At 28.7% G+C, this 27,154-nt stretch overlaps 1 protein-coding gene across 1 annotated transcript in view; it reads right to left on the bottom strand.

Annotated features, from left to right (window-relative positions):
- Positions 1-27,154, bottom strand: part of LOC136979593 (cyclin-L1) — a 104,742-nt gene that overhangs the window by 9,894 nt on the left and 67,694 nt on the right. Inside the window, exons 4-5 of the mRNA XM_067275615.1 lie at positions 12,119-12,239; positions 11,681-11,742 (exon numbers count right to left, since the gene is read on the bottom strand). Coding sequence (XP_067131716.1) covers positions 11,681-11,742; positions 12,119-12,239 — 183 coding nt within the window. The remainder of the gene's footprint in view (positions 1-11,680; positions 11,743-12,118; positions 12,240-27,154) is intronic.

The following is a 27,154-nucleotide window of genomic DNA, read 5'->3' as shown; positions in this document are numbered from 1 at the left end:
TGGCTTGAACAGATCTACAGTAGGCTCAATCTTAGCTAGAAAAAATATATCAAGAAGACTCAAGCAGCTAAAGGAGTAAAGAAAATCACACCTGAGAAATAAAGAGCATTGAAGAGCACATAATGGAACCTGAAACTGATGTGACGATAGAAGAATTCCAAATGAAAAACACCAAGAAACTCAGCAAGATGTGTTTTCTTCTAAAAAAGAAGACGACAAAAGAGGACCAATGCCAACATCATGTTAATTGATAAATAACAGCAATAATTTTACTATTTAGCAAGAAATTAGCACATTATACACTGTATTAAAACATTATTAACTGGACTTACACAAAAATTGCTGTTGCAAAAAAACAAATATTCCACAAACTATAAATTTCTTAATGTAACAGTTTTATCAAAAACAGAGAATTTATATATACAGGGGGGTTGGAAAATAGGTATACAGTTGAGAATACAAGAAATACAAATGTTTGGTGTTCATTATTATTTTTTATTATCTTTTATAAGTTTTTTATTTTTTAAAAAAATGGGTCAACTTTTTCAGTATAATTCACAGCTATCATAGAGAAAAAAGTACAAACTAAAAAAACAACAGTTGTCATTTGATACTAGAGTGCTCTGTACAAAAGACAATGATGAGTAGAATGTACAGCAATTTTGGAATATTAAAATTCTTAACATTCTGACATAACTGATTCATAATATTCCACATTAAGATAACTTAATAATGTTAAAAATTTTTTTAGTTTTTAATTTATATTTGTATGTAATATTCCAGAAAAAATTAAAAAATTATACTAACTAAATACTTCTTTTTGAAATAATACTATGTAAGAATAAAAATTCCATTTTTTTTTCTATACAGCTACTTCAAGTATAAAGTGTATCCTTTTTTTCAAAATTCATTATTTTCCTAGCACTTATTCTCTTTCTTTTCTTGATAAAGTTTAAGTTTTAGCCCGTACAATACTTTTTGACATTAAAATTTGGACATTTTTAAATAAATAAGGTTATCGTGTAGAAAAATTACATTGGGATCATGATATGTTAAACAAGTTTCTATTTATTAATGAATTTTTAAAAAAATGTAACCTTAACTATAACTATCAATTAAAATTAAATAGAAAAAACTGATTTGTTTTATAACAACTTTAATATCCATTATATATGCAAAAATTTAGTATATTCAAAATACTAATATAAATGTAAGAAATCACCAACCTTTAAATTTCAGATACATGCTATTGCCAACCTGGTTCCTGCATCCTTATATCTCAAGTATCAATCATAATATATATAAGATGCTGCACAAAAATATAGAACTGCTCAAAAAATTGGTCTTTTCAGGTCAGAACTTGCACTAATAGATAGAAATAGATTTTTTCATGCATAATTCAGTACCAAACTTACGAAAACATAATTTTAGGAAATTTAAGCTTCTAATTTGTGACTGACTGCAGAATAATGAAGAAGTCAGTTTGCATACTGTTACATAAGTATAGAATCATCATCTTTCTCGCAAGTTTCAAGTGTAAAGTTATATTTTTTCATCATGCCTTGTGGTACCCATTTAACAGACTTTGAGAAAGGACAAATTGTAGCTTTGAGCACTGGCTTATGTCATCAGGCAGAAGCAAACAGCATCAGCATTCAAAAAAAGATAGTTCAGGATTATTTGTCAAACCAACCTATGCCTTCGTGCCTGAAGTTGGCCGTATTCCAGTGTGTTGTAATACTGACCAGCCACGGGATGCAAATACTGACCAGTCACGGGAGGTTTCCCCACTTCAAGTCCAAGTTTGGACAAGGAGATGGTAGCTGCTCCTGTGGGTGCCCTTGTGGCGATGCGAGGCACTATGTACTTGACTGTCCTCTTACTGAGGACTTCCACCGAGGGGCTGACCAAGTCGACTCATCTAAGCCTTCTGAACAAGTACTTTGAATGCTAGCAGCTAGTAAAGAAACTAAAGAAATTGATGGGAAAGGTAATAAGTCTCTTAGACCTATAAGCTCTGTGGACGCACTGAGCAGAGCCCCCTTTTCCAGGGGAGGAGACCCCACTGACCGTCATTATGAGCTAGTCTCTCATTGGTAGAGAACTCCATGTGCAGTATAGGCTGCACCAAAAGATAAGTCAACATAGTATGTCGTAAGTGGGTTGGACTTGAGAACAAAGAAGGCAGGGAAGGCAAGGAAGACGATGAAGGTCAATGGTCCCTTTTTGGGTCACACCAGAACAGGAGCCAGAGTCCAAGCATTTATCTCAGGTTTGACTTATAAGAGTCCAAGGCCCAGTAGCTGCTGAGTATCAGACCAATCCGATGATAAGTGCCATTTGGCGGAGCAGAGACAAATTACAGGGTGACAATAATTAACCCGTACAATGTTTGTAGCAATGCTGCACCTGAACTTTTTCACTGTCACCAATTTACATACTGTTGTGTTTAATTCTCCGAGATTTCCTGCCCGTGTAGATGTGCTTTCAGTATAATAAGGGTTAATTCTTTATTTTTTAAGGATGTCAAACAAATGTTGTGCAATTTTGGAGCTATTCCGGCAAAAAAAGCGTCAATATGAAATTGTTTGTTTGCTCGGTGTTCCCAAAATGACAGTCTTGGACGCAGTTCGGAGATTCAAGGAGCTTGGCGACAATGGTGACCATCCTGGACATGGAAGAAAGTGCACTGTCAACACATCTAGGAACTGCAACATCATCAAAAAGTGAGTTGACCGACATGCGAAGGTCTCCAAGAGAAAAATTGCTCGTGAGATCAGAAACAATCACGAATTGGTACAGTTAATGGCGAAAAAGGAACTCGGACTCAAGCCCTACAAGTTCCAAAAGATTCAGCTCCTCACTGATGAAAACAAGAGTTGACTCCAAAGATGCCATCAACTCAAACGTCGGGCTGCAGGTCGACAACAGGAGTGCATTCTCTTCACAGATGAGAAGCTTTTCTCCATACAACAGGCACACAACCATCAAAATGACAGGAACTGGTCCGCGAAGGCTCCCGGATGCTGAGCCGTCAAACATCGCCAAAATCTAATGTCAGTCATGATTTGGGGCAGAATTTGTGCAAGCAACAAGACAGCCATTGTTTTCATCGATCAAGGGACCAAAATCAATCAAGACATATACCGCCGCGACATTCTCGAGGCCATGGTACTTCCACGGGCTTAGCAGCATTTTGGCGGTACGAAATGGACGTTTCAGCAGAATTCAGCACGAGCACACGGGGCGAAGAAAACTCAGGAGTGGTGCAAGGCCTATTTTCCCAATTTCATCTTGTCTGCGGAATGGCCACCGTACTCGCCAGATCTGAACCTGATGGACTACAGCAGGCATGTCAAAGATACAGCCTGCAACAACAATTCAATAATGCTATTTGTTTATTTTTTATTATCTTGATACCAATGAAAATGTGATATTTTGTACTTAAACAAATAATACTTAATAAACAAAATTGTTAAACTCTATTATTATTATTATTATTATTGTTGTTGTTGTTTTTACTTTTATTTTTATTTCTTCATATTACTTAGAGATATTTATTTTATTTTATTTATTTTTGTGTTTAATTTCTTGTTTACATTATGTTTTCTCTATTTCATCTTTTGAATTTCAAATTAAAGTCCATTTTGGCAAGATCATTTATTGCATAATTCGCACTATTTTGAATGTAAAATGAGTGTTTTCGACATAGTAGTAAATCACAGTTGATGCTTGTATTTTGAGTCTTGCGATTGTTATTTTTGGCTCAATTTATGAACCTGCTTCAGGCCTGTAAATTGACCAAAAATGTTTGTTCTGCGATTAAAGATTTTGCTGGAAAAGTACGAATGTTGGTTTTTTTTGTTGTCAAGTCTCGAGTTATTAAAAATGATTTTTTTTTAGTCAGCTACTTTTGGGCTACTTTTCAGAAAATTTTTGGCTACAAAAGCTAAAAACATTTCGCAACATTGTTCAGTATTAGAGACACTTTTGTGATTAGCGAGACTTTGTTGCGTTTATCTTCTTGACATGCAAGTTCAGTCTAATAAACTTATTTATTGAAAATTTTTTACCACTGCAATGTGAACTAAAAGAAAAGTTGATAGCGAGTGCAGATTTTTCAAGCAAAAATGGGAAATTTTGTATTTTTTTTATTGAATGGAAAGCTAAACCACTTTGCTCGATTCGCAATCAGATTGTCGTCGTTCATAAAGAATTTAACACTATAAACGAATCATAAAGACAAGTTTAAGTTATTTACTGACGAAATTAGACAAGAAAAACTGGCATTTTTGAAAACTAAACTTACGGGGTAGCAATCATTTTTTAAAAATCAAAAACTGACAGTGAGAATGCAATGAATGCTGGTTATTCGATTGCACTAAAGATTGCATAAAATTTAAAATCTTTTAGTCATAGCAAATTTTTAAAAGAATGTATGCGAGACGTGGCCGACATTTCATTTCCATCACAGAAACATGTGATTCAAGAAATACCCCTGACTACAAATACAATTGCTTCCGGAGTAAATGAATTGGCAGAAAATTTTGACTTTCAACTTAATAATATAATTAAAGAATTTATCTGGATTCCTTAGCAGCCAACGAAAGTACATATATCAGAGATACATCGCAGCTTGCTGTATTTATTCGTGGAGTTGATGAAGATTTTACCATCACAAAAGAGTTGCTGCAGTGCATACCTTTGAAGAGTACCACCACAGCTCAAGATCATCAATTCAGCAATTAGTAAACATTATGAGTTTGATTGAAGTAAATTATGCAGTATTACAACAGATCACCATCCATGATCAGTAAAAATGCTGGTGTTGTGAAGAAAATACAAAACAAAATTTTAAATGAAATTAAAGGTGAACAACCCAAATTTGTTGAAATTCATTGTATTGTATCTTATACATCAAGAAGCCTATCCCATAATTAAAACAGTTAATTTTATTAGAAGTGGAGGACTAAATCACACAGTGATGAATGGTGGAATCACAGATGGAACACAGTGATAAATGGTGGCTTGATTTTGCATTTTTAGTAGATATGACGGAACACTTGAAGGAAAAAATGCAATTGTTACGCAAATGTACTGAAGTGTTCAAGCTTTCAAAATAAAATTAAAGTTGTCAGAGTCGCAACTGCGAGAACAAAAACTTGACCATTTCCCTAGCATTCGTGAAATCGGCATGTACAATGCAGATTTTTCTAACCATTTGCTTGATCTTATTGCTGAATTTGACAGTTGTTTTGCAGATTTTCACAAGCTCAATACATCTTTCCTCTTTTTAATTATCTACAGTCGAGTCTGCATAAGTCGACACCCGGATAACTCGACACCATTGGTTAAGTAGTCATTTTCTGTGGTTCCGGCCGACTTACATAAGCATTAATGTTAAAAAACTCCAGTTTACTCGATACTGTTTAACTCGTCACCACTGGATGTCGACATACTTTTGCTGTCCCACACTCCGATAAGTCGTCACCCTCTCCTGAAAAAATGAATTCACTCCGCACGTGTAGTGCAAACTTATTTTTTTTTTTCTTCAGGAGGGGAGTTGATTTATTTATTAATATATAATTAATATATATATATATATATATATATATATATATATATATATACACACACATATATACATACATATTAATAAAAATGCCTTAAAGTTTTATGTATAAAATAATAACAGATAAACAAAAAGAAAATATACAACCTACATGAACGTCATACCAGAATCCAATTTTGCATTTTCTCATGCTAGAGGCATCAAGAATCCTTAGACCAGTGTTTTTCAACCTGTGGGTCGCGACTCCCAGGGGGGTCGTAAAGCCTTACACAGGGGGTTGCAAGAAAAAGAAAAAGACAAGTGTTTGTAGGTCCTACACTACAATAAAAAGAAAAAACGTTACTATTTGCAGGGCTCTTGAAACTTCTTTGCACAGTACAATTGGTTTTTCAATCGATAGTTAGGTCTCAACAGAAAGAAAATTAAATATGTAGTTTTTAAAATCACTGACAGTTTTAGTACGGCCCTAAGGGGTCGCCAGAATTTTTTAACTTGTAAAGGGGTCGCATATTCAAGAACGTTGAAAAGCACTGCCTTAGACATTACTTGCCAACAATTGACAATTGCGAAGATGATGTTTTCAAGGCGTTTGTGATCACTGAAAAAGAAAGTCGAGACAGTTAAGTGCTCAAAACAAACAACACTAAACGAATTTTTCAGTTTTTCATCTACAGAATAATTGTAAATGGAAAACACAATGTATTGTAAGCCTATACTATTGTATAACGCACTACTGTATTTTATTAATTGTAGTTTTGTGGTTTTTTTCCAACTTCGCTTTACTCGTCACATCAGATAACTCGACACATTTCCACTTCCCCTTAGGGTGTTGACTTACGCGGCGTCGATTGTATTTACGTTCGATGTTGGTAAAGCATCAACTTACTTGCAAATAGAACTAATAGATTTGCAGTGTGATATTGCTTTAAAAAGCAAGATCAATGAAGTTGACACTTTGGAATTTTATACAACGTACTTCAAAAATCAAAATAGCTATCCCAACTTAAGGAACATGCTGCCTGTATTTTATGCATGTTTGAAAGTTTGTATGTGTGTGAACAGTTGTTTTTCAACAATGAAGATTAGTAAATATAAATACTGGTTAAGTCTTACAGACAAACATCTTCAGTCCATTTTGAAAAATCAATACAACATCGTTGACACCAAACATCGAGGAGATAATGAAGCATAAAAGAAGTCAAGTTTCTGGATTCTCAAAATAGTATTTCGGTTTAATACCTGTCTACTTAAAAAAATTATTTTTTATATACTTCTTACTTATACCTAATATTACATTTGCATTTTATATTTAATCTGGCCCGCTGCCATACTCGAGACAAAAAATTGGCACTCAAGGAATTTGAGTTTGACACCCCTGGACTACAAGTGTGTGGTCCATTTTGGAAACCAGGGCCTGTGCTAAGCGCCACAAAAGTCTGGAGTCCCTGAAGCAATCCTTGCACCGGGAGTGGGACAAACTGTCTCCATAAGAGCTGCGGCCCATCGCCGAGAATTTGAAAACACGTTTGGGGCTCTGCATCAAGGCAAAAGGAGGCCACTTTGAAATTGGCTGCAATATCTGATTAATATGTAAAGTATTGTCATTGCTTTCCACCGTTGTTTTGCTAATTTTCATTTCTTTAATAAATTTACAATGCAAAAAACTTGTACGGGTTAATTATTGTCACCCTGTACTTAGAGTTGTTATATAATGGACATGTATCCATGTATAATATACAAAACACTAGTTTGAAAATAAATGGAATAAACTTCTGAATTGGTCAGTATGTTCTCCTGATTGCAACCCTATGCAAAACATTTGGGTTTCTTGGATCACCAAATTTATGACCAAAATCGTCAGTATTCCAACACTGAACACTTAAAAAAAGCAATTGTCATTGCTTGGAACGCCCAAGATATCAATCATAAAAAAACTGTTTATAGCATGCCAAATTGCATTTTCAATGTTATTGGTACAGGAGGTGTGGAAATAAATTACTAAATTAAACTATTTTGTAGTATTTAATGCTTCCTGCATTCATTCACTAGTCAATTCTATACTTTTGTGATGCTTAAAATCGGTTTTTTACAATTTCTGCTGCTTGCTGCAATATAGGAAACTATGAGTTTCAACAAATTATGTTTTCATAAAACCTGAACAATATAAGAAAGGTAGCTACATCATATATGTAATTCCTAACCTTCATATAGTAAATTTGCAGCAGTTCTATACTTTTGTGGAGCATCTTACATATATTAATATTAACAACTTTATTTAATAAAAATAATATCTGTTGATAAATATATCATTTTACAAATATGATATTCTTATAAAAAATTAGTTTTAACTATGACTATTATTTCAGATTAAGGTTAAACTTTGTAAAATTTTATTATTAATTTATGGCTAATAAATTAATAAATATAATTTTGCAAAATCACAGCATTTATGAGTAGAATAATTTTTACCTTAATTTAAAAGTCAAAATTTACTTTTAAACATTTAGATGTCAAAAATTTGTAAAATACATTATTGTGACTCAAGTCACAGTTCTGATTATAGAACTGTTCACATAATATCTTAAGTCTTTTAAATTTATCCTAAACTACCCATTTATATTAAACAAAATACAATAAACTGTTAATGGATTCCTTTGCAAAAAGAAATTCTCCATATAGTTCTGCACATAATCATGAACTATATTAAATATAATCTTTATATATGTAAGATTATAATTAGAGGATTTGTTGAACTTTAATTCTTCTTAAACATAGATCTATTTCTTCCACTGAAAGAAATCATGTCTTGATATTCAATCAAATGTAAGCATTCACACGCTGAATGTTACATCCATTATCGGTAACTTCTCATCATTGTGATGGGGCCCAGGATGGCAGGTTCCAGACTGGCAACTGTCGACTTTGGATCTACTTACCATTTCAGCTCACCTTAGCATTGCTAGGTGAAAATCCAAACAAGTAGAAATTAATCATCTTTTATATAAATAAAATATATATATTTTATTTATTTAATAAGGTTAATTTTTTAATTGAAAAAAATTTAAAATTTAAAATAACATACAACATACATTTGTTCAAATTTCTAAAGATCCATAAATCATAATATATATAAAGTTTCTATGAAACAAAAACTAACAAAAATTAAATATTAAGTAAAAAACCACAATTAAGAAAATAGAATATCCACATTTTCAGTGTATCTATTTGTATATTATTCATATTATGTGACCAAATATATACATATATATATATACATGATATAAAATATTTATTTTTTATTGTTGTAACTAATATGTATTTATTATTGTAATTGTACTATTTAAAGTTCCAAAATGAATGAATGAATTTATTTAAATATCTAAATTATGCCTATTTTATAATCATAATTTTAATTATACCAAAAATAATTATACCATAAACATTATAAAATAACAGAACTCATAAATCAATTAGTAATATATTATAAATCCAACAAAAGTAACAAAAGCAATTATTAAGAAAATAATGCAGATCATAGAAGAAATTATATAGTTGTGAAATTTCACTACAATATTCTAATAGTTACATAGAATTTGCAGTTAAAAAGAAGTAACTATAAAATAAATGGAATTCAATCTATAACTTGATAACTGCAATTAAGAATCAGTTTCTCAAATGAAGGATATTAATAATGATTTTCTGTCTTAATAAAGTACTTTTATTTAAATATCTATTTTTGCATAACTTTCAGACAAGGAGGAGAAAAGAAAACTTAGAATTTCAATTAGGTTTATATTTATTAATACAGAAATTCTTTTGAGATATATAAAATTCAGATAGTTATAAAATAAATAATAATTAAAAGTAATTGGCTTCAAGTTATTAGACTTCAATTTTATTTGAAAATAACCTAAGTTATGTAAAGTTACTATGAAAGATTGCTAAGAAATTAAAAGCCAAAATACGATATACATAAAATTTTTAAAGTTATCTTTAATTCACACTTGTAAAAATTACTTTTGATATGAAATCATTCTTAATAACTTGTATATTTACAACAGGATAAATAGATCTCATATTATGACTGGAACAGTAAAGTAAATAGTAAATCCATTAACCAACACAAATGACCAAAATCATTTTATTACATAAGTGTGCCACTTATTTGCACAACTCTTCTATGTAGACATTTTGCTTGATACCCTCATCAACATGTATGTATGAAAAGGATAAAGCCTTTGTTAAGAGCTACATATACCATAAACGTATACTATTAATGCTGGTTTTAAATATTTAATTTTATAGATACTATCTGTGATAACATAATGGAAATATGTTGTAAAATGGGGAATAATAAAAGATGTCTTCCAGTAAGTTGCTATGTAAGGAGTGAAAAGTAATAGTCTGACCATTAGAAGAGTAAAACAGTGCACTCCCCCAGTTTGCAAGTTTTTAGTGTAAACTATTGCTGAGCTGCAATTGGTATCAGTTTTTATTATATACATATATATTTAAAAAAAGACTTGTTAGACTTGATACACAAAAAGCAATGAATGTTTGACAAATTAGTCAACAATCACATAAAACACCTGGAAATTTGAAACAAGATATAATAAAATGGCTTATTTTTTCATTTCCTACATTTGAAAACAAACTGTTTAGGAAAGTAACTTTAGCTGCCAAAGCTGCAGTAGGGATTTGGACTATTATGTATCAGTCAACATAATTTTTTTGACACACTTGGTCTTGACTTGAAATCCACAGAATTGGATCAAAAACTGGCCTTCTGATGTGAACTCCATAACCATAGAAAAGTGCATCAGGTCCATCAAACGTATTAACAATATGGTAGAATGCAGAGTTGCTCTGACCAAATAGTCAACTACACTCCAGGATGAACAGAAAAACCAATTTCTTCAGCAAATTGTCATTGATCAATGAAAGAGAACGCATGCTATTAACAATTAATATTTCATTGTGCGAGTATTGATATGTCAGCCCTATAATAATAACTACACTACTGCGTACATTTATTTTGTTTCATGTAACCATGAAAATGAAATGTTTTTCAGGATGTTTGAAAACGTAATTTCAATGGATTAAAAAAAATTGTTGTTTCTGATTGGAATCTTAACATTGATCAATTGTCATTTTGAATGGAGAAAGTCGGTAAAAAAACAGTTTTTTATTGTTATTGAATAAAACCCATTTTGTGAATTAACTTGAGTGCATTTCAAAATAAATCTGAACTTAGTTTAAATTATGGAACCCTTACTCAAAATACTCATCAATAATAGTAAGAAAGAGTGGAGTGAGGATTAAAATTTTACTGTTTTTTTATATAAGCTTATTTTCAACACTTACATGTTATTATGAAATAATAGTAAGCTCAATAATTAAATTCTGATATATATAAAACATAATTTTTTAAAGATACATTTTCTAATTTTCTTCAGATCATGTTTAGCTTACTATTTTAATATTTTAAAAACATAACATTTTCAAACAGCATTATACTTAATACAGAAATATATTTTTAAATCATTAAATTTAAACATTAAAATAAACCAAGTATTAATGACAATGGATCAAAACTATCATGGTGTATTCAATATAAATCTATTTACAAATTTCTAACACAAAAATTGATAACATATCACTGTACACATTTAACATATTGATTTATTAATTTTGATTACTTTATTATTGTATTCATTTAAAAATAGTTTAAATGTACGGCTGTTCAAAAAATGTTAAATTTTTAAAAAATTTTAGAACAGTAGACTAAGAATGAAAAACAAATAACCACTAAAGGAGAGTTCAAGAAATGTATACTTTAAAGACAATTTAGTATATTCATTACTACTATTGACTTAATCAGGAATAAAAAACTTACAATTATAATACACTTAAGGTGATCTTATTTCACTTAATATTAAAAATTAATTAATTACTTTGACAATATATGTAAAAGGTTTAGATTTGCTTTTTTTCACAGCAATTCTCTTTTTTACTAAATAATTTTCAAATAATATCTTTTTAAAGCCACTTATTTTTTCTATATGTATATATATATATTTGTATTATAAATTAAAAATAAGAACTTACCATGCTGTCTGCATCAGTTTCTGGTTTTTACACTTTAATACTTCTAATAAAGTTACAATAATCTGGAAAACAAATAAATAAATATAGTTAAGTATAAAAATGTAAATGATAAATTTTAAAATAACTATTATAAAATAAATTCCATCAAATTTTTAGTTTATGCCATGGTTACTGATTTCTATTATGTAAGTCAAAAGAAAACCACAAGTTTAGTTTTTTTTAACTTCGATCGCGATATATACATTATTTTAATATTTTAACCAAAGAAAAATTTGATTTTTAGGATGTACTTTTCATATTGAAAGGCCATTCAACTAATCACTGCAGTTTTTCAGAGTTAAATAATCTGTTTCCATAAATTAAAAATTTTAATAGTAACATTATTTAAATAACGTATAAAACAAATATTTCAAAAGAAAAACAATTTAATATTCATACCTTATGGGGATGCTTTACATGGACACAAAATCCAAGTTCTTTAAGAATTCGTCTTTCTGCTTTAATAACTTGATTTTTCAAATTAATGTAATTCTGATCCAAAATTAAAGGTTGTATCGTTCTACAAAGAACAAATCAAATTGTCATAAATTTTTCATACAGGAATTATATATTCAAATAATTTCTTTAATAAAAAAACAAGTTAAGTCTATTTTAAATGACTGTAATTTTATTTAACATTAATTAATAACTTATACAAAACACAAAAATAAGTCTCATAGATCAAGTCACTCAATTATGGCAATCTCAAAAATTTTGTATAACTTTTTCAAAGAAAATACTGCACACACATTTGTTTAAATATAAAAAAAAGTATGACAACACACAGTACTTAAAAATATGTATTACATGATAATTTACAATGTTACATATTTTATACACAGCAAAAGTTCATTTATCTGTACCATATGGACTAGTGCTAAATTATTGAAAATATTGGATTACCAGACATTTTGTATTTTCATAAAATATGATAAGTTAAATGCAATCTATACATTGCAGATATTGCTGTATATTTTGTACTAGCACTACTTACAATTAATGCTCTTCTATTTGTAAATTTGTAAAAATTTCATGACAATAAAATATTTTGATTTGTTTATTTCTTAAAAGTTTTCAAGTCAACCATAATCCATATTCTGAATAATATATATTAATATTAATAAATAATGTAAAAATTATCATCAAATTTCAAAGAAACATTTTTGAACTACTTGTTATTTTGTATTCTTATGAAAATGGCTCAGAATGTATTTAAAATATATCTTAAACATAAGAATGAATCAAAGCTTGCTTACTATTAAGATAGAATTTTTCTAAATAATTCTTACAAATTAAACAAATGTTTTCTATCCAGTAATATAATTTTAGACAAAGTACACATTTTTTAATCAATCTTCAACAAATGTTTCTTGTGGAAACCAAACCTTTAATTCACAAAAAGATGAAACAACAAAAAGTCCAATTGAGCCATCCTCAGTTTCAAGTACTTTACAAACTTCTCCAAATTCAAATTTGGAGAAGTTTCCACAAGTAGTAGTTATTGGAACACTGATTCAATAATAATGTTATCTAATTTTGCAGTTTTATTTTTACAAAAACTGATGATGTAAAAGAAACTCTTTGTATATTCAATTAGTCATTGATCATTAAACACTTATTGTTTCCCAAAACCAATTTGAATTTGATCACAAGACATTTAAGAAATAAATAACTGTTAAACTATCTGACTTTACTATGTTTCTGTTTTTTTCAATGATTGATGGAATAACAGTTTCTTTCTTTAATCAATTTTATAATTTTTAAAATTAAAATTTATTTGTAAGTATACTACTGAAAGACTTGATGTGCTAGAACAATTTGTTGATAAAATTATAGAACCTGTAAAAATGTATATGTACACCTGAAGATTTCATTTGATTATATATATATATAAAATATATATCTAAATAAAACAATGTCTTAAAAGTCTTAAATTTAAATTAATTAGTAACCAATTGTATTTTTATTAAATTCCTTAAATATGTATGTTTTTATTATTATAAACAAATAAAAGCTAATAACTAATAAATTTCCTCTAAAACAATCAATAAGCAAGTTCATTTTTAAATTCAAATAAAATAAAATAAAGATAAATTTTTTATAAATATGATTACTTTTATTTATGCAATTAATTTTTTCTCTCTAATTGATGGGGGTTTGTGAGTTGTATTAATACTACTAAAAAAAGTGTAGATGAATGAACTATTTTCTTACAGTGGAAAAAAATTCATATATTAGAACTTTTATAATTAATAATCAAATGAAAAATAATTTCACACAATATAGAAGAATATTTAAAAAAAAAAAAAAAACTATTTTCAAAACTAAAATTTTTAAGATCAATTTTATATCAGTATTTATATTTAATTTCTAGAAATCATTTATTTTAATATTAAATTTTACTTATAAATTTCTAAATTTAATTTACTATGGACTAATTATTTATAAAATCTGTGTGTGTGTGTGTGTGTGTGTGTGTGTGTGTTTTCATATTTAAAATAACCTTCACAATTTCTAAAGTATCTAATATTTTTATTAAATTTCATCACCATTTTACTTGATCAATACATAATTTTAGCAATTCAATTCCATTCTGAACAATTTTCTTGAGATTAATCTATAATAAAAATAAAATTAATATTTTTATGATAAAATTAAAAATGCTAAACAAATTCTTAAAATTAAATTTTACCTGTATAGTAAGTTATTTAATAAAAGTAAATTAAACTTTTATACTAATATACACAAAACATTTTTAATCTATATATCTCATAGTAAAACTTAAGTTACATCATACTATAAATATATTTGTTATACCATCTTGCATTTTAAAGATATTGTGTAGCTTTAGAAATAAAAAATAATTATGCAATTTTATTTTAAGTAAACAATTATCAATATCATTCCTATTGTTGTTTTACACACATATACAGTATTTACTGGATATAAGGTACAGATACAATAAAAATACATTCTTATTAAATCCAACTGAAGTTAATCAATCAAAGGAGCACTAACATCTATCTTCAGTTGCTATACATAATCATAATTTTTTATTAACTTATAGCACTTAAGATAATGGTTAGTGCTACTTTAAAAATATTCTTACACTTTCAAATATCTATTCATCCCATTAATATTTTTATAAATCTCATATAAATGAAGAGATAGTCTAAATGATAAATCCATTTTCAGTATATTTATATCCATCACAGTACTCTAACAAGTCAATTTTCAAAAATGCACAGTTTAAACAGAAAATAGTTTGCATAATTTATTTTTTATTTCTAAAAATTAAAATGAAAATTTTTTTTAAATTTCATAATCTGTATAACAAGTTTCATGATTAATTATTACTATTACGTTTACATAAAACTTACAATACAATTCAATTTAAAATGTTTATTAACTGGAAAACATAACTTTTTTTAAAAATTTTAGTTACTAGTGAGATTGAGGCCAAAGTTTTAAATGTGTAAATATGTATGTCAGACATTCAGTGCTGCTTTCCTGTAAGACTAGAAGTTTGACAATGTGTTTGGAAAGTCAGTGGAATCATGCTCAACATTACAAATGCCATTGTCAAACTTCTAGGCTTACAGGAAAGCAGCGCTGAACGTCTGACATACACATTTTCACATTTAAAACTTCGGCCTCAACCTCACTAATTTCTAAATTCCTGATTATGTTTTTCTCCTATAAAAAACTATATCATGAGATCAAAGTTAGGGCTTAAAACATTAAAAAATATTCTTAATCAGAATAATTTTTTTAAAAAATAGGTGCAAATTTAATCAAAAAGACTACATACCAAACCTTTCTGGGATCAAAAACAAAATTTAACTGAGAAAATTGTATTTAATTTTAAATTTATCATCAAGAATGAAATTTACTCATTATTAGTGTATCATGTTTGAAGTAAAAATATATCATTTTTACATTAGATCTGTAAATAAGAATCAAACTTGATAATCCATCCCTTAATTATCAATCCATAATTATCTAATTTCTCAATTATCTAGCATACCTCCCATGACAGTGGCATTTGCATGCAGTGAACCCCTCTGCAAGGAACAACCAAATTAGCAAGAATCTAGTGCATAAACAATTTTTAATGTTTTTATAACAATTTTCTGTTAAAAATATTATAATTTTTGTGTGTAACAAATGTTTTAAAAAATTTTATAGAAATCATGTAAAAAGAGAAAAAGTTCTAATATCATTCTTTAATACCATTTAAAAAATTTAAACTGTTGTTTAATTCTACATTGTCTGATATTAAGAGGTCAACAGTTGTATTGTGCCAAAGAAAAAAATCTCTATCTCTAGAAAACTAAAAATCAAGTTATACATTTGTCACCAAATTAGTAGCCTTTATTAATACTACCAAATATTTAACGTGAAAAATATTCTGCAATTATTACAGGACATTTTTCACACAGAATATTGGACAGTATTGATAAAGAATACTAATTAAGCATGATGTTAAGTGTGCAACTTGATTTTCAATTTTTATGAAGATATCTCTTCATAAAAATTTACCTTTTGCCTTTGAGTGGCACAATTGTTATTTGCTTGAATAGAATAGAATAAGAAATTCAGATGTATAAGCTGAAGATATCAAAATAATGACTGAAAATGTTTCTGATTATAAGTCTACAATTTTATCAAATTGCAACTCAAAAATTTCCTTTGCATGAAAGTGTTACAAAAACAAATGATTAACTTTAAAAAGAAAATAAAAACTACTTTGTCTTTAAACAAAAATAAAGTTATATGAATCTGACAATATTATGATGGTAATAAGAAACAGAAAAGAAATAGTTTTTGATTTTTGTAGTATAAAATATAAAATTAAATTATTATTGTTGTAAAAAATATATTGTTAATTTTGAAAAAAAAAACAGTTGCTAGACTACTATTTTTGCTTATACTGTATCATCTGACTTCAATGAAAATAAGAATGTTTTGTTAACACCTTAAAACAATTTAAAGACCCATCTATGTTTATATTAGTAATTTAAAATGAAAAAAGTGTTTGTGTATATTTCATTTTCAAGGTAAGCCATGACATTCAAAAAAACACTATGCAATTTTACAGTTGTCAAGTCAAATAAAACAAAGTTATTCATGGCAGTTTGCTGTATTTTAATTAAGAGAAGCAGAATTTTCTTACCATTTAGCAATTTTTCAAATTTAAATAATTTTTATAATTTGATCATTTTCATTTTCCCAATTTTTTAACTGTGTTTTCATGTTACCAGTTCTTCAGTAATTTTTTTGTTTGGATCTTCTAAACAAAATATATTAAATGTTAGAAACTAATAGAAAATATTATAAATAATAAAATATAAAAATATCAATATAATATCAGGAACTAATATTAAAAAAATAATTCTCAATGTTAGTCCTCCAAGTCTAATTTGAAATAAAAAATTTTGGTAGATTACATTTACTCCTGTAAAAAAACTTTTTTGGATTCAGTAAGAAATACTGTTAGGAATACTGAAGGAATAGAGTAAACATTTCATTTACCATATATACAGAATTTAACAAAATGTATAATTCTAAAAAACTAATAACTAAAAGCAATAACAATCTTTATTGGAAAGAAATAGTAAACATCTCGTTTGTCAACTATTTCTTTCCAATAAAGATGCTTTTATTTACATGTTTAATAGTTAAATAAAATAATGTTTTATGACCAATCATTATAATGTGTTTGAAAGAAATAAAATTACTTTTGGTGCTATGAAATTTAATGGGCATCCTCAGGCATTATTTTTCAATTTCAGTTCAAATGTTATCCTTCAACTGTTGGATGATTTGAGTATAATTCATATAGATTTTGCTGTTCCAAATAAAATTACCATTTGATAAGTTAAGGAACCTAGAAAGCCTGCCTAACTCTCCAGAAATGACATTCTAGAAACATGTCACCTACAGCAAGTTTTACATGGGTGGGCTTGCAACATTAACAGCTAAACTAGGTTCCTTAAATTAAATAGTTTGTTTATCCTAATTTGCTGGAGGAGCTGGTCATTAGGAGAAAGTGGTCCTGTCAGATCCTACCAATAATTTTATCAAACAGACCAAACTACTCACTACAAATATCTTGATTAACAAATTACTTAATTCTTTTAAAATGTACAGTACATTAGTATTATACTGGGATATTGCATGAATGTCTTATGACAGAATTGAGGTGAATCATTGCACTTTTGTAAGTAAAACTTTATCAGTATTAGAACAAATAAACTATCTTTCATTCCATCAAACCTGAATGTTGACACATGCTTGAATGTATATGTGAAGACATGAATGTCTACTGTACATGCAAAAATGGTTTCTGTCCACAGGAAAAGACAATTTTAACACTTGCAGGACATGGACAGGTATCAGTGTCAACGGCTTTGTTCATTTTGGTGCCCATTTGCTGTTAAGTGCATGTAATGCTGCTGTTTATTTTTGCCCCGTAAATTACATTAGGCATGCTCAATCATATCATGAAACATGGACATTGTCACTTTGACCCCAATGTTTCTCAAAAAAGTCATAGACCACCATTTTTAGATTCTTGTCACAATTAATAAAATATGGCAAAGTTTAATCAAAATCAATCAATCAAAAATTTTGAGAGTAAACACAATTCTGTAAGCCACAGAGAAAAGAATTTGCTAATGATCAGCCTCAAAACACAAAACTAATTTTCTATGAAAAAATATAATTAGGGCATTGGAAACTTGGAAAAATAAATAGCACAAGGAGATATTAAACATAGTTACTAACAGTTTATCTGGGAGTTAGTAAGTTCCAATTAGAACTGACTAGAATAATTGTAAATCCCACATCATTTTACAGCACAATTTGAAAATCTGGTACAGACTCTTTAAAAGTACAAAGGGTGCTTTATTTATGAATGTCTTCATTGTGGTCGTATATTTCTATTGAAAATTTTAATTTGTTTACTAAGACAAGATACCCCCATTTTTCAAGATTAGAATGTGCCATCTACAAATGCATGGCCAACCATTATTAATTAATATAAAAATATGGTACAAAATCTCACTAACTAGTAAAACAGTACCTAAGCTAAAATCTCTCTTTTCCTATTTCAACTATATATCAAAGAAATTGCAAAATTTGACATTTACAATTACCTCACATGGGTGTAAATGAGATAATTTACAACCAGTTTGTTAAATTTTATGTTTATTTTTGCTTTTTTTGAATCAAATAACAATAAAATACACACAAAAGAAAAGCACTTTTGGAATTCCAAGAGTATTTTACATCATTAAAAAAGAAACAAAATGAAGAAATTAAACATAAAATCATAGATTTGATGTAATGCTGAGTTTCACAGTTTTAGAATAAAACTTTGTTCATTTTTTGTAATGTCTCCTCTAGAAAGAAATGTATAGCCTCACTTTAACCAGCAATGCTGGCATTCCCTGGGATAAGCTGGTATGCTGGTTTTTACCATATGGAAATATCTGATTTCTTGGTCTCCCAGATAGACCAGCATGCCGGTCATTCTGAAAAAATATGGTAAATAGAGGAAAACCAATACAAACATTTACAATTACGTCATTGAACTCCACATCAAATAATGGGTGGTCAATAAGTCCATATGGTTTTTACTGGTAGAGTTAGATGCTCTGAAAATGAGTTGTTAGTAGTTTTAACCTTGAAAACATGTGATTGTTTGACAAGTGACATTTCACCAATACTTGTCAAAAATAAAGCTTGATGATTAGGTGCATTTTGTATGTTTGTCAGTATTTGAAAGACGAGTGAACAAAATATGCATTATCAACATATGCCTTTTTGTTTTAAAAAAGGCAAAAATGTAGTGCAAACCTTCAAAAAAAAAAAAAAAAAAAAAAAAGGTGTACGATAAGGATGCTGTGAAAGAACATGTTACCAGAAGTAGTTTGCAAGATTTCATTCTGGACATTTTTCTCTTCAAGATGCACCACGATCAGGTCAGCCAGTTGAGATCGACAGCAATCAAAAGAATTAGTCGACAGTAATCCATGCCATATGATGCAGGAGATTGCAGGTATTCTTCAAATATCGAAATCAAGCATAGAAAATCATCTACATCAAGTCAGAAAGCTTGAAGTTTAAGTTCCACACAGACTTAGTGATGCAATTGGCTTCACTAAGTCTGTGTGGAACTCTTTACACTTCCATCTGCAATTCTCTCATAAAATGTGTGGAAAGCAACCCATTTCTGACGCAAATGGTGATGGAGGATGAAAAATCATTTATTTGTGTCAACATCAAGGAAACACAATGAACTACCTCAAACCACTTCAGAAGCCGTACTTCATCTACACAAAGTTGTGTTCTTGATTTGGTAGGATTAGAAGAGTGTTCTTTTTAACAGCTGCTTCTAAAAAACAAAACAACCGATTCCAACACATACTGTGACCAGCTGGACAAATTAAATGCAGCTATTCAAGCATCCAGAATTAGTGAATCACAAGGGCATTGTATTCCATCATGATAACTCCCAGCCACATGTATTGTTGCAAACCCAGCAGAAATTGGTGGAGCTTGGCTAGGACATCATACCTCATTCTCCATATTCACCTGACCTCACCCCCTTCCAATTACCACTTCTTTCGCTTTCTTTAAAGTTCTTTAAATAAACAGTGCTTTGTTTCTGACGACAACATAAAATGGCACTTGAAACAGTCCTTTGCCAAAAGAAAAATCCAGAAGTTTTTTGAACAAGGTATTATGAAGCTCTCCAAAAGATAGCAAAAGTTACTCAATAATTACAGTGAATATATTGTTGAATAAAATTTTTATTTTCTATTAAAAAATGGTCTTTTATTTTCATCTAAAAAACACACAAACTTCACTAACTCAACAGATACTAGTTACTACTAGCAAACATACCATATACCATAAACAAATATTTGCAAGTATAAATCTGTAATCGGTCACAATCACAAAAGCTTCATTTTTACAACTAGAATATTTTCCATTAAAATTTTCATTAGTTATCATCACTAAACATTATACTTTTGGAACATCAGTTCAGTGGAATCATGCTCGACGTTACAAACGCCATTGTCAAACTTCTAGGCTTACAGGGTGGCGGCACTGAACATCAGACATTCATGTTTTTGCGATGAAAATGTTGGCCGCAACCTCTCTAATTTGCCTCATTATTAACATTTATACATTTTTATAAAACACATTCCTAACATCAAAATTAAGCTTTTTGCCATTTTATACTGATTAAAAATATAAAATGTTTTTTATAACAAAAACTCATAATAGATGTTGCAACACAATTTTATTAAGTTATATTGTAATTAAAATTATAAAAGTTTTTTTCTAAATAAGATCTCATAATAGTTGGGAAAGTTATGCATCTTGTTGCTGAATTCTTTCCTTCATCAACAGCTTTTGGATCCCCTGTACAGTACATTTATTTCAAAATTTCCCAAAGAGCTTTTTAACCATATTTGAAATGTTCAAAGTTTGAGATCATCTTCCCCACACACATTATAATTTTTTCTTACAGTTCATATGGCATTGCATCCTTACCAAAACTCAAAAGCATAATACTGTATATCTGATATTCTTTTTATCTGAAGAAGTTGATTTTATTCAAGCAAATTGAAGTAAAAAGTTTAAAATAACCCTCTAAACAAAGAATACAAGATCACATTACCAAAAATGTGTTTTCACAACTTGTAATTAAATCACACACCAATAACAGCAACCTAGATGGGCCCTGCTTTTCAGAATTAAAGATAAAAAAGCTATTCTATCTGCAATTCTAAACAATCCCAAGGATGATCATTAAAAACTATTGAAAACAATTGTTTTAGTGATAAACTGTTCATTTCATGCTGGATTACTAGTTTTTGCACTTGGTTGGAAATAACACATCTATGTTAAGTAACAAAGCTGTTAAAAACACACAAAAACTTTCTGTTCAACCCAATATAATGTTCATATGTTTCAAAAGTAGCCCTTAAAAGTTCTATCCTTAAGATTTTTCTTTGAAGGATGACAAGATCTGGTAGGCTCCCTGAAGTTGATGACAACAAGACTGTGATATTAACTTAAAATAGTCTATACTAAACAAGTAGAAGGATTGCTGAAAACCTGTCCGTAGCATAAGGATTGGTTGCTGGACATTTAGGAAAGCTTAATTACATATCTCACTATGATGTTTGATCAATTTATAAAACACCCTCTCAAACCTGTGTGTGCAATTCATTCTTCAAATGCAACTAATATGATCCACTTTAAAATATTTATGGACCAACATTGAAAAATGATGATCCATAAATATTTATAGACCACCATTTCATAATAATGTAAACAGACAATGATCCAAGAGAGACTTATATAGGTCACTATTGATATAAATCAAAAACCAGGCTATGCCAAAAGAAGTTATACTTTGTAGCTGGTGGAAGTGAAGAGTAGCATTATGAGCTGTTGGCCAGCAATCAAACCAAAACTGCCAATTGGATAATCTGAAGGCAATTATTAAGAAAAAATGGCTAGCATTGACAAAAAGAATATGTTATATTTCATCATGACAATGTCAGATCAGACACATCTTTCATCATCAGACAGCTGTTGTTGGATCTTGACCAAGATGTAGTATCCTTTTTGCATTGATTGGATCTTGCACTTTTAGACAATAATATATTCTGGTAACTTCAGAATAATTTGAAAAAAAAAACAAAACAAAAAAAGCTGAAAGTTTAGAAGCAATCAAAATTCATTTAGATATATTTGTGAAAAACTAGCCAAGTATTGTGTGTCGAGAATTATGAAGTTACACAAACATAAACTAATGTTATATTACTGAATATATTGTTTTGAAACAAACAAAATTCTGTCATCATTTTTCTCCCTAATAAGAACTTTTTGATTGATCCAATTTTAAGTGATATTTTGAATTTGATAAACTATTTTATCAATCAATTATTTATAAATTCTTGATAATTTTAATATAAATAAATAAAATTATAAAAAATATACTAGTAATTATAACTACATTTTAGATATTTTATAATCCAAACAAAAAACATCTAAGATGTAAAAAAATTACACCAAGTACAAAATTTCTGACTTGTCTAAATGATAACAGTAAAAAAAAAAATTAAAAGTTTTTCTTTGGTAAAGACAAGCTTGACAATTTAAAATGAAATGAAGAAAATAATAATAAAAATCTTGTGAGTACCACTTCAAAGCATCAAGCTTATTTTTAACAAAGAAAAACACTCTTAGGAGTCATAATTTTGTATTTAGTGCAATTTATTACATCTCAGATGTTTTGTTTGGATATCAATTGTTTTTGGTTGATGAATTTATGTTTAGATCATGACCATAAATGTGCCATTTATATTTATGAATTAACAGTTCATATTCTGTTATTACATGAAGACCTAAAATGATGACATACAGTTCAGTCTGCACTCAGCAATGGCCTCCAACCGAATACTTTAAATACCCCATTGATAAAATTGCTATAAAAAGTTAATTTGCATAAATTGAGCTTTTGTTATTCTGGATAACGTTTTGCATAAGAAAACATTCAATTTGATGCAATTTTATTCTTACGAGCATAAAATTAAGCAATAAAAACAAAATAGATCTAAGGGGAAACCCTGTAAACTGTCACATATCAACTCAAGTTTTGTGAGCACCTCAACAATAACAAGAAAAACTTAAGTTTAAAATTTTAGCTTTCTAGACCCAATAGTTTTCTCTCCAGAAGCATCTAGAATGCCAAATAAAGGATGAAAAAAAAGAAAGAAAAAAACATTTTGGGTGATTTCTTCCACTTTTCGATTGCTTATATTTTGGCGACCTTATTATAGAAAAATCTGAAATTTTGCACACTATCTTAGAAAACAACTATCTTTTGAACAACATATTCTTCAAAATTACTTTAGGCATTTGGAGAGCAGAAAGATCAATGCCTAAAAATCTGCAATCCTCATTCCTGTATATATAGTTAATCAGTGGTGTTTTACTTGGCACAGGATCACTGCCATGACTTGATCTTCAACAATGAAAACACACAACCTTAGTAAAATCCAGCATTAAAATGTTTCATAGAACAAACATTTTCAAGTTATAACTCAAACATTTGTTCTATAAAAACAGTTTAATGTTGGATTACACTAAAAGTTGCTTATTTTTACCATACAAGGTATTTTAGTTTGCATTAATACATCTTATATGGAAGAATATACTTCAACATTCAATAAATGATATTATATTTCTATTAGCCTCTTAATATAGACAATGAGTCAAAAGTCACTTGAACTCTTTCATTCCAAAACTACTAAAGATATAATAATTTTGTCAATGTATCTTCAGTCAATCACAGGAAGTCATGCATGGAGAACAGATTAAAATTTTTATTTTATTAATATTAGTCTATTGCAGTGTTTCCCAGCCCATGTGCCATGAGTGTACCTCATGTGTATTGTGTAAATATTAAATATTTTTTAGAATTTTCAATAAACTCTTTTTAAAAATTTCATTTATCTTTCATTTTTTACCACTTGCCAACCAAAAGGAGATGATGTTCACTACAGTTCCAACTGTTGCAAAATCAGATACCCCACACAAAAGTTGTATGCATCTATGAATATGCCAGCATATCAACTCTTTGAAGCTTCTATAAAGGTTGTAACTTACCAGCTTAAAGAACAACACTAGCTCTTTATGCATTGATTCAAATAGCCTTTTTATTTTTATAGTAAATTTGTAAAATTGTGAGTTTTAGTCTTGGTGAGTTTAACTTCCATATTATCAAAAAATTTTAAATCAAGTATACTTTATATTAAATTTTAAACATTTTCATCTTAAAAATTATGATGTGTTGCAAGAATCTTATTAAATTCAAAGTATTCACTAATCTTATTATTATACTAAGGCTTAATATACTGATTTAACTTGCAGATGAAATTAATATTAATAGATTATAATCACAATAGACTAAGATTAATAAAATAAAATTTGAAAAACTAGAAGCATTAATCAATTAATCGAATGAAAACTTGTTTATCTTGAAAACCACTTTCTTCTTGTTCAAGATCACTTTTGCTCCTCTTGAATTTCAAGTTTATTTAAAAGGATTAATAATATCAACATTAGCTTATACAATGCTAATTAAGAATCCAGAAAATGGTTTGAAATTTAATTAAATGATGCTCTAATTTTGTTATTGAAACTTTTACATTACCTCTGCTAAAAAGTTATCACATAAGTGACCTTGAAAACAATGTCCAAAGTAAACAAACACTGTTCCATCTGATTCTCCATGCATGCACTTAACCTATGTAACTACATAAAATTAATATATCTTTAGCACCTTTAGAAAGAAAAAGTGCAAAAGACTTTTGACTTACCCTGTGTGTGTGTAACAACTTTATTCCACTTTTATTTAAATATTTTTGTATACTATCACCTGCTACAAAAACTTATTACATTTTATACAAAAATATGAGCAATTTGGATTAACAGTTCTAGTTTCACGTATCCTAAATAAAATCACACTTCTCTAATCTTATTATTAACCCATCTCAATTATATTATAAGTGCAGAACCCAAACAGTTAGGAGTTGAAAGCTGAAATTTGGTATACAGTTAGGGTATGTCATGAGAATGTACACTAAAAAACGATTTTTAAAAATCCCCCGTGGAGGAGAGGAAGGGTGTTAAGGATTACTCTGAAGAACTCGGCTTCTACTGAACTATTTTAGATGTGGTTTTTGCATTTTTGCAAGAAATCAAACATATTTTTAGACCCATCTAAAAATTCTCTAATTAGTCTCGGAAAGGGTGAACTTAATTCTTGCACCCAGTCAAAATGGGTAAAATCATCTATAATCTAATAATCTTAATCTTCACAATCGTTACTTTTGCCCGAGCAATGTTGGGCTCATCTGCTAGTATTTAATATTTCAATTATTACTTTAAGAAAGTTTTTAAAAGATGATCTTTATTATTTTCTAAGGGAAACACTTTTTGTATATGTTGAAATTATGATACACAAAACATTGATTTACTAACATATGCAAAATAAGTCTTTAAATCATTTAACTATCCAATGTTAATGTTATCAGCCATATTTATTGACCTTCTTCAGGTTATACAGAAAAACACCAAAGTTTTACATGGAAAGGAATAAAAATAGAATTTAAATTTAAAATTTAAATTAAATACATTTAAATTATAAAATGCTGTGATTGGTTGCATTTAAAACTATCAAAATATTCTTCATATAAAACTATTCATTCATATTTAACTAAAACTACAACAAAATAAATTGTTATAAATCAAAATAAACCAACAACATAAAAATTAGAATTAAATAAAACTAAAACATGGTAAAATAAAATAACAATTACAAGAGGAAACTACAGTAGAGAGTCGTTAATCGGAACACTGGTAATCGGAATCGCCGGTAATCAGAACAATTTTCAGTCGGACTGTGTCGTACTGAATTGAACGTTTTTGATACTAGATTTACTTCTAAAGTATAATTTTCATGTTTTTATATTCTTCAATATATTTATTTTGTTTGTACAAAATAAATAAATAATTTTTAACGATACGATAGCCTCGATTATAAAAATTATTATTAGGCTTAAAATCAACGAAAATTCAACATGAAGCGACACGCAACGAAGAAAAATTCAACACGAAGCGACACGCAACGGAGAAAAATTTGAACATCAGACAGGTTAATGTATTTTTTCGTACATAATGGGTAATCGGATCAAATGACTAATCGGAACAACCCCAGTCCCCAATTGATTCCGATTTTCAACTCTCTACTGTATGTGGAATCTCCCAGGTCAAGGAATTTCGTAAGATTTTCAAGCGTAAGAGGTACTGTACTTCCAAAGCCCTTATTGTTTATAGAGCTGCCCATAGCATGGCAGATCTATAAACACTATTTCTCCAGGGACCTCAAGTTAAAAATATTACATAATGGTCTTAAAATCCTAGCTCCCCAATAAGTAAATTTATCTTTACAGACTGCTCCGTAGCACTTAAGCAGCTAAGGCCAGTTGCTCCTTCCTTATCATGTTAGAATGAAGTTAAATGTCCTGCCTGAATTTAAAAGTTTTATTTTGATTGTACATTTACTTATATTCTCAATTACTATTTATACTTTATAAGTTTAATTTGATGTACATTAATCAATTAAAATTATGTTTTTGCAATTTTCTTTAATTTAAAGTTATTTATAAATTTATATGACTCCAAAGTTTCTATTCATTTGATATAGCTCTACATTTTACTGTTATGGAAATTTAGCACACTAATTCACAAATAATAACATCTACACCAATCTACCATACATACTCTTAATGTGCACAATGATTCAAACTTACAAATGCTGTAGATTAGCTGAACATCTAA

This window comes from Centruroides vittatus, unplaced genomic scaffold (assembly GCF_030686945.1).
Source record: "Centruroides vittatus isolate TY-2023 unplaced genomic scaffold, ASM3068694v2 contig_1157, whole genome shotgun sequence".
NCBI lineage: Eukaryota > Metazoa > Arthropoda > Arachnida > Scorpiones > Buthidae > Centruroides > Centruroides vittatus.
The sequence above is the reverse complement of the archived record's forward strand: the minus strand, read 5'-3'. Positions and strand labels throughout refer to the sequence as shown.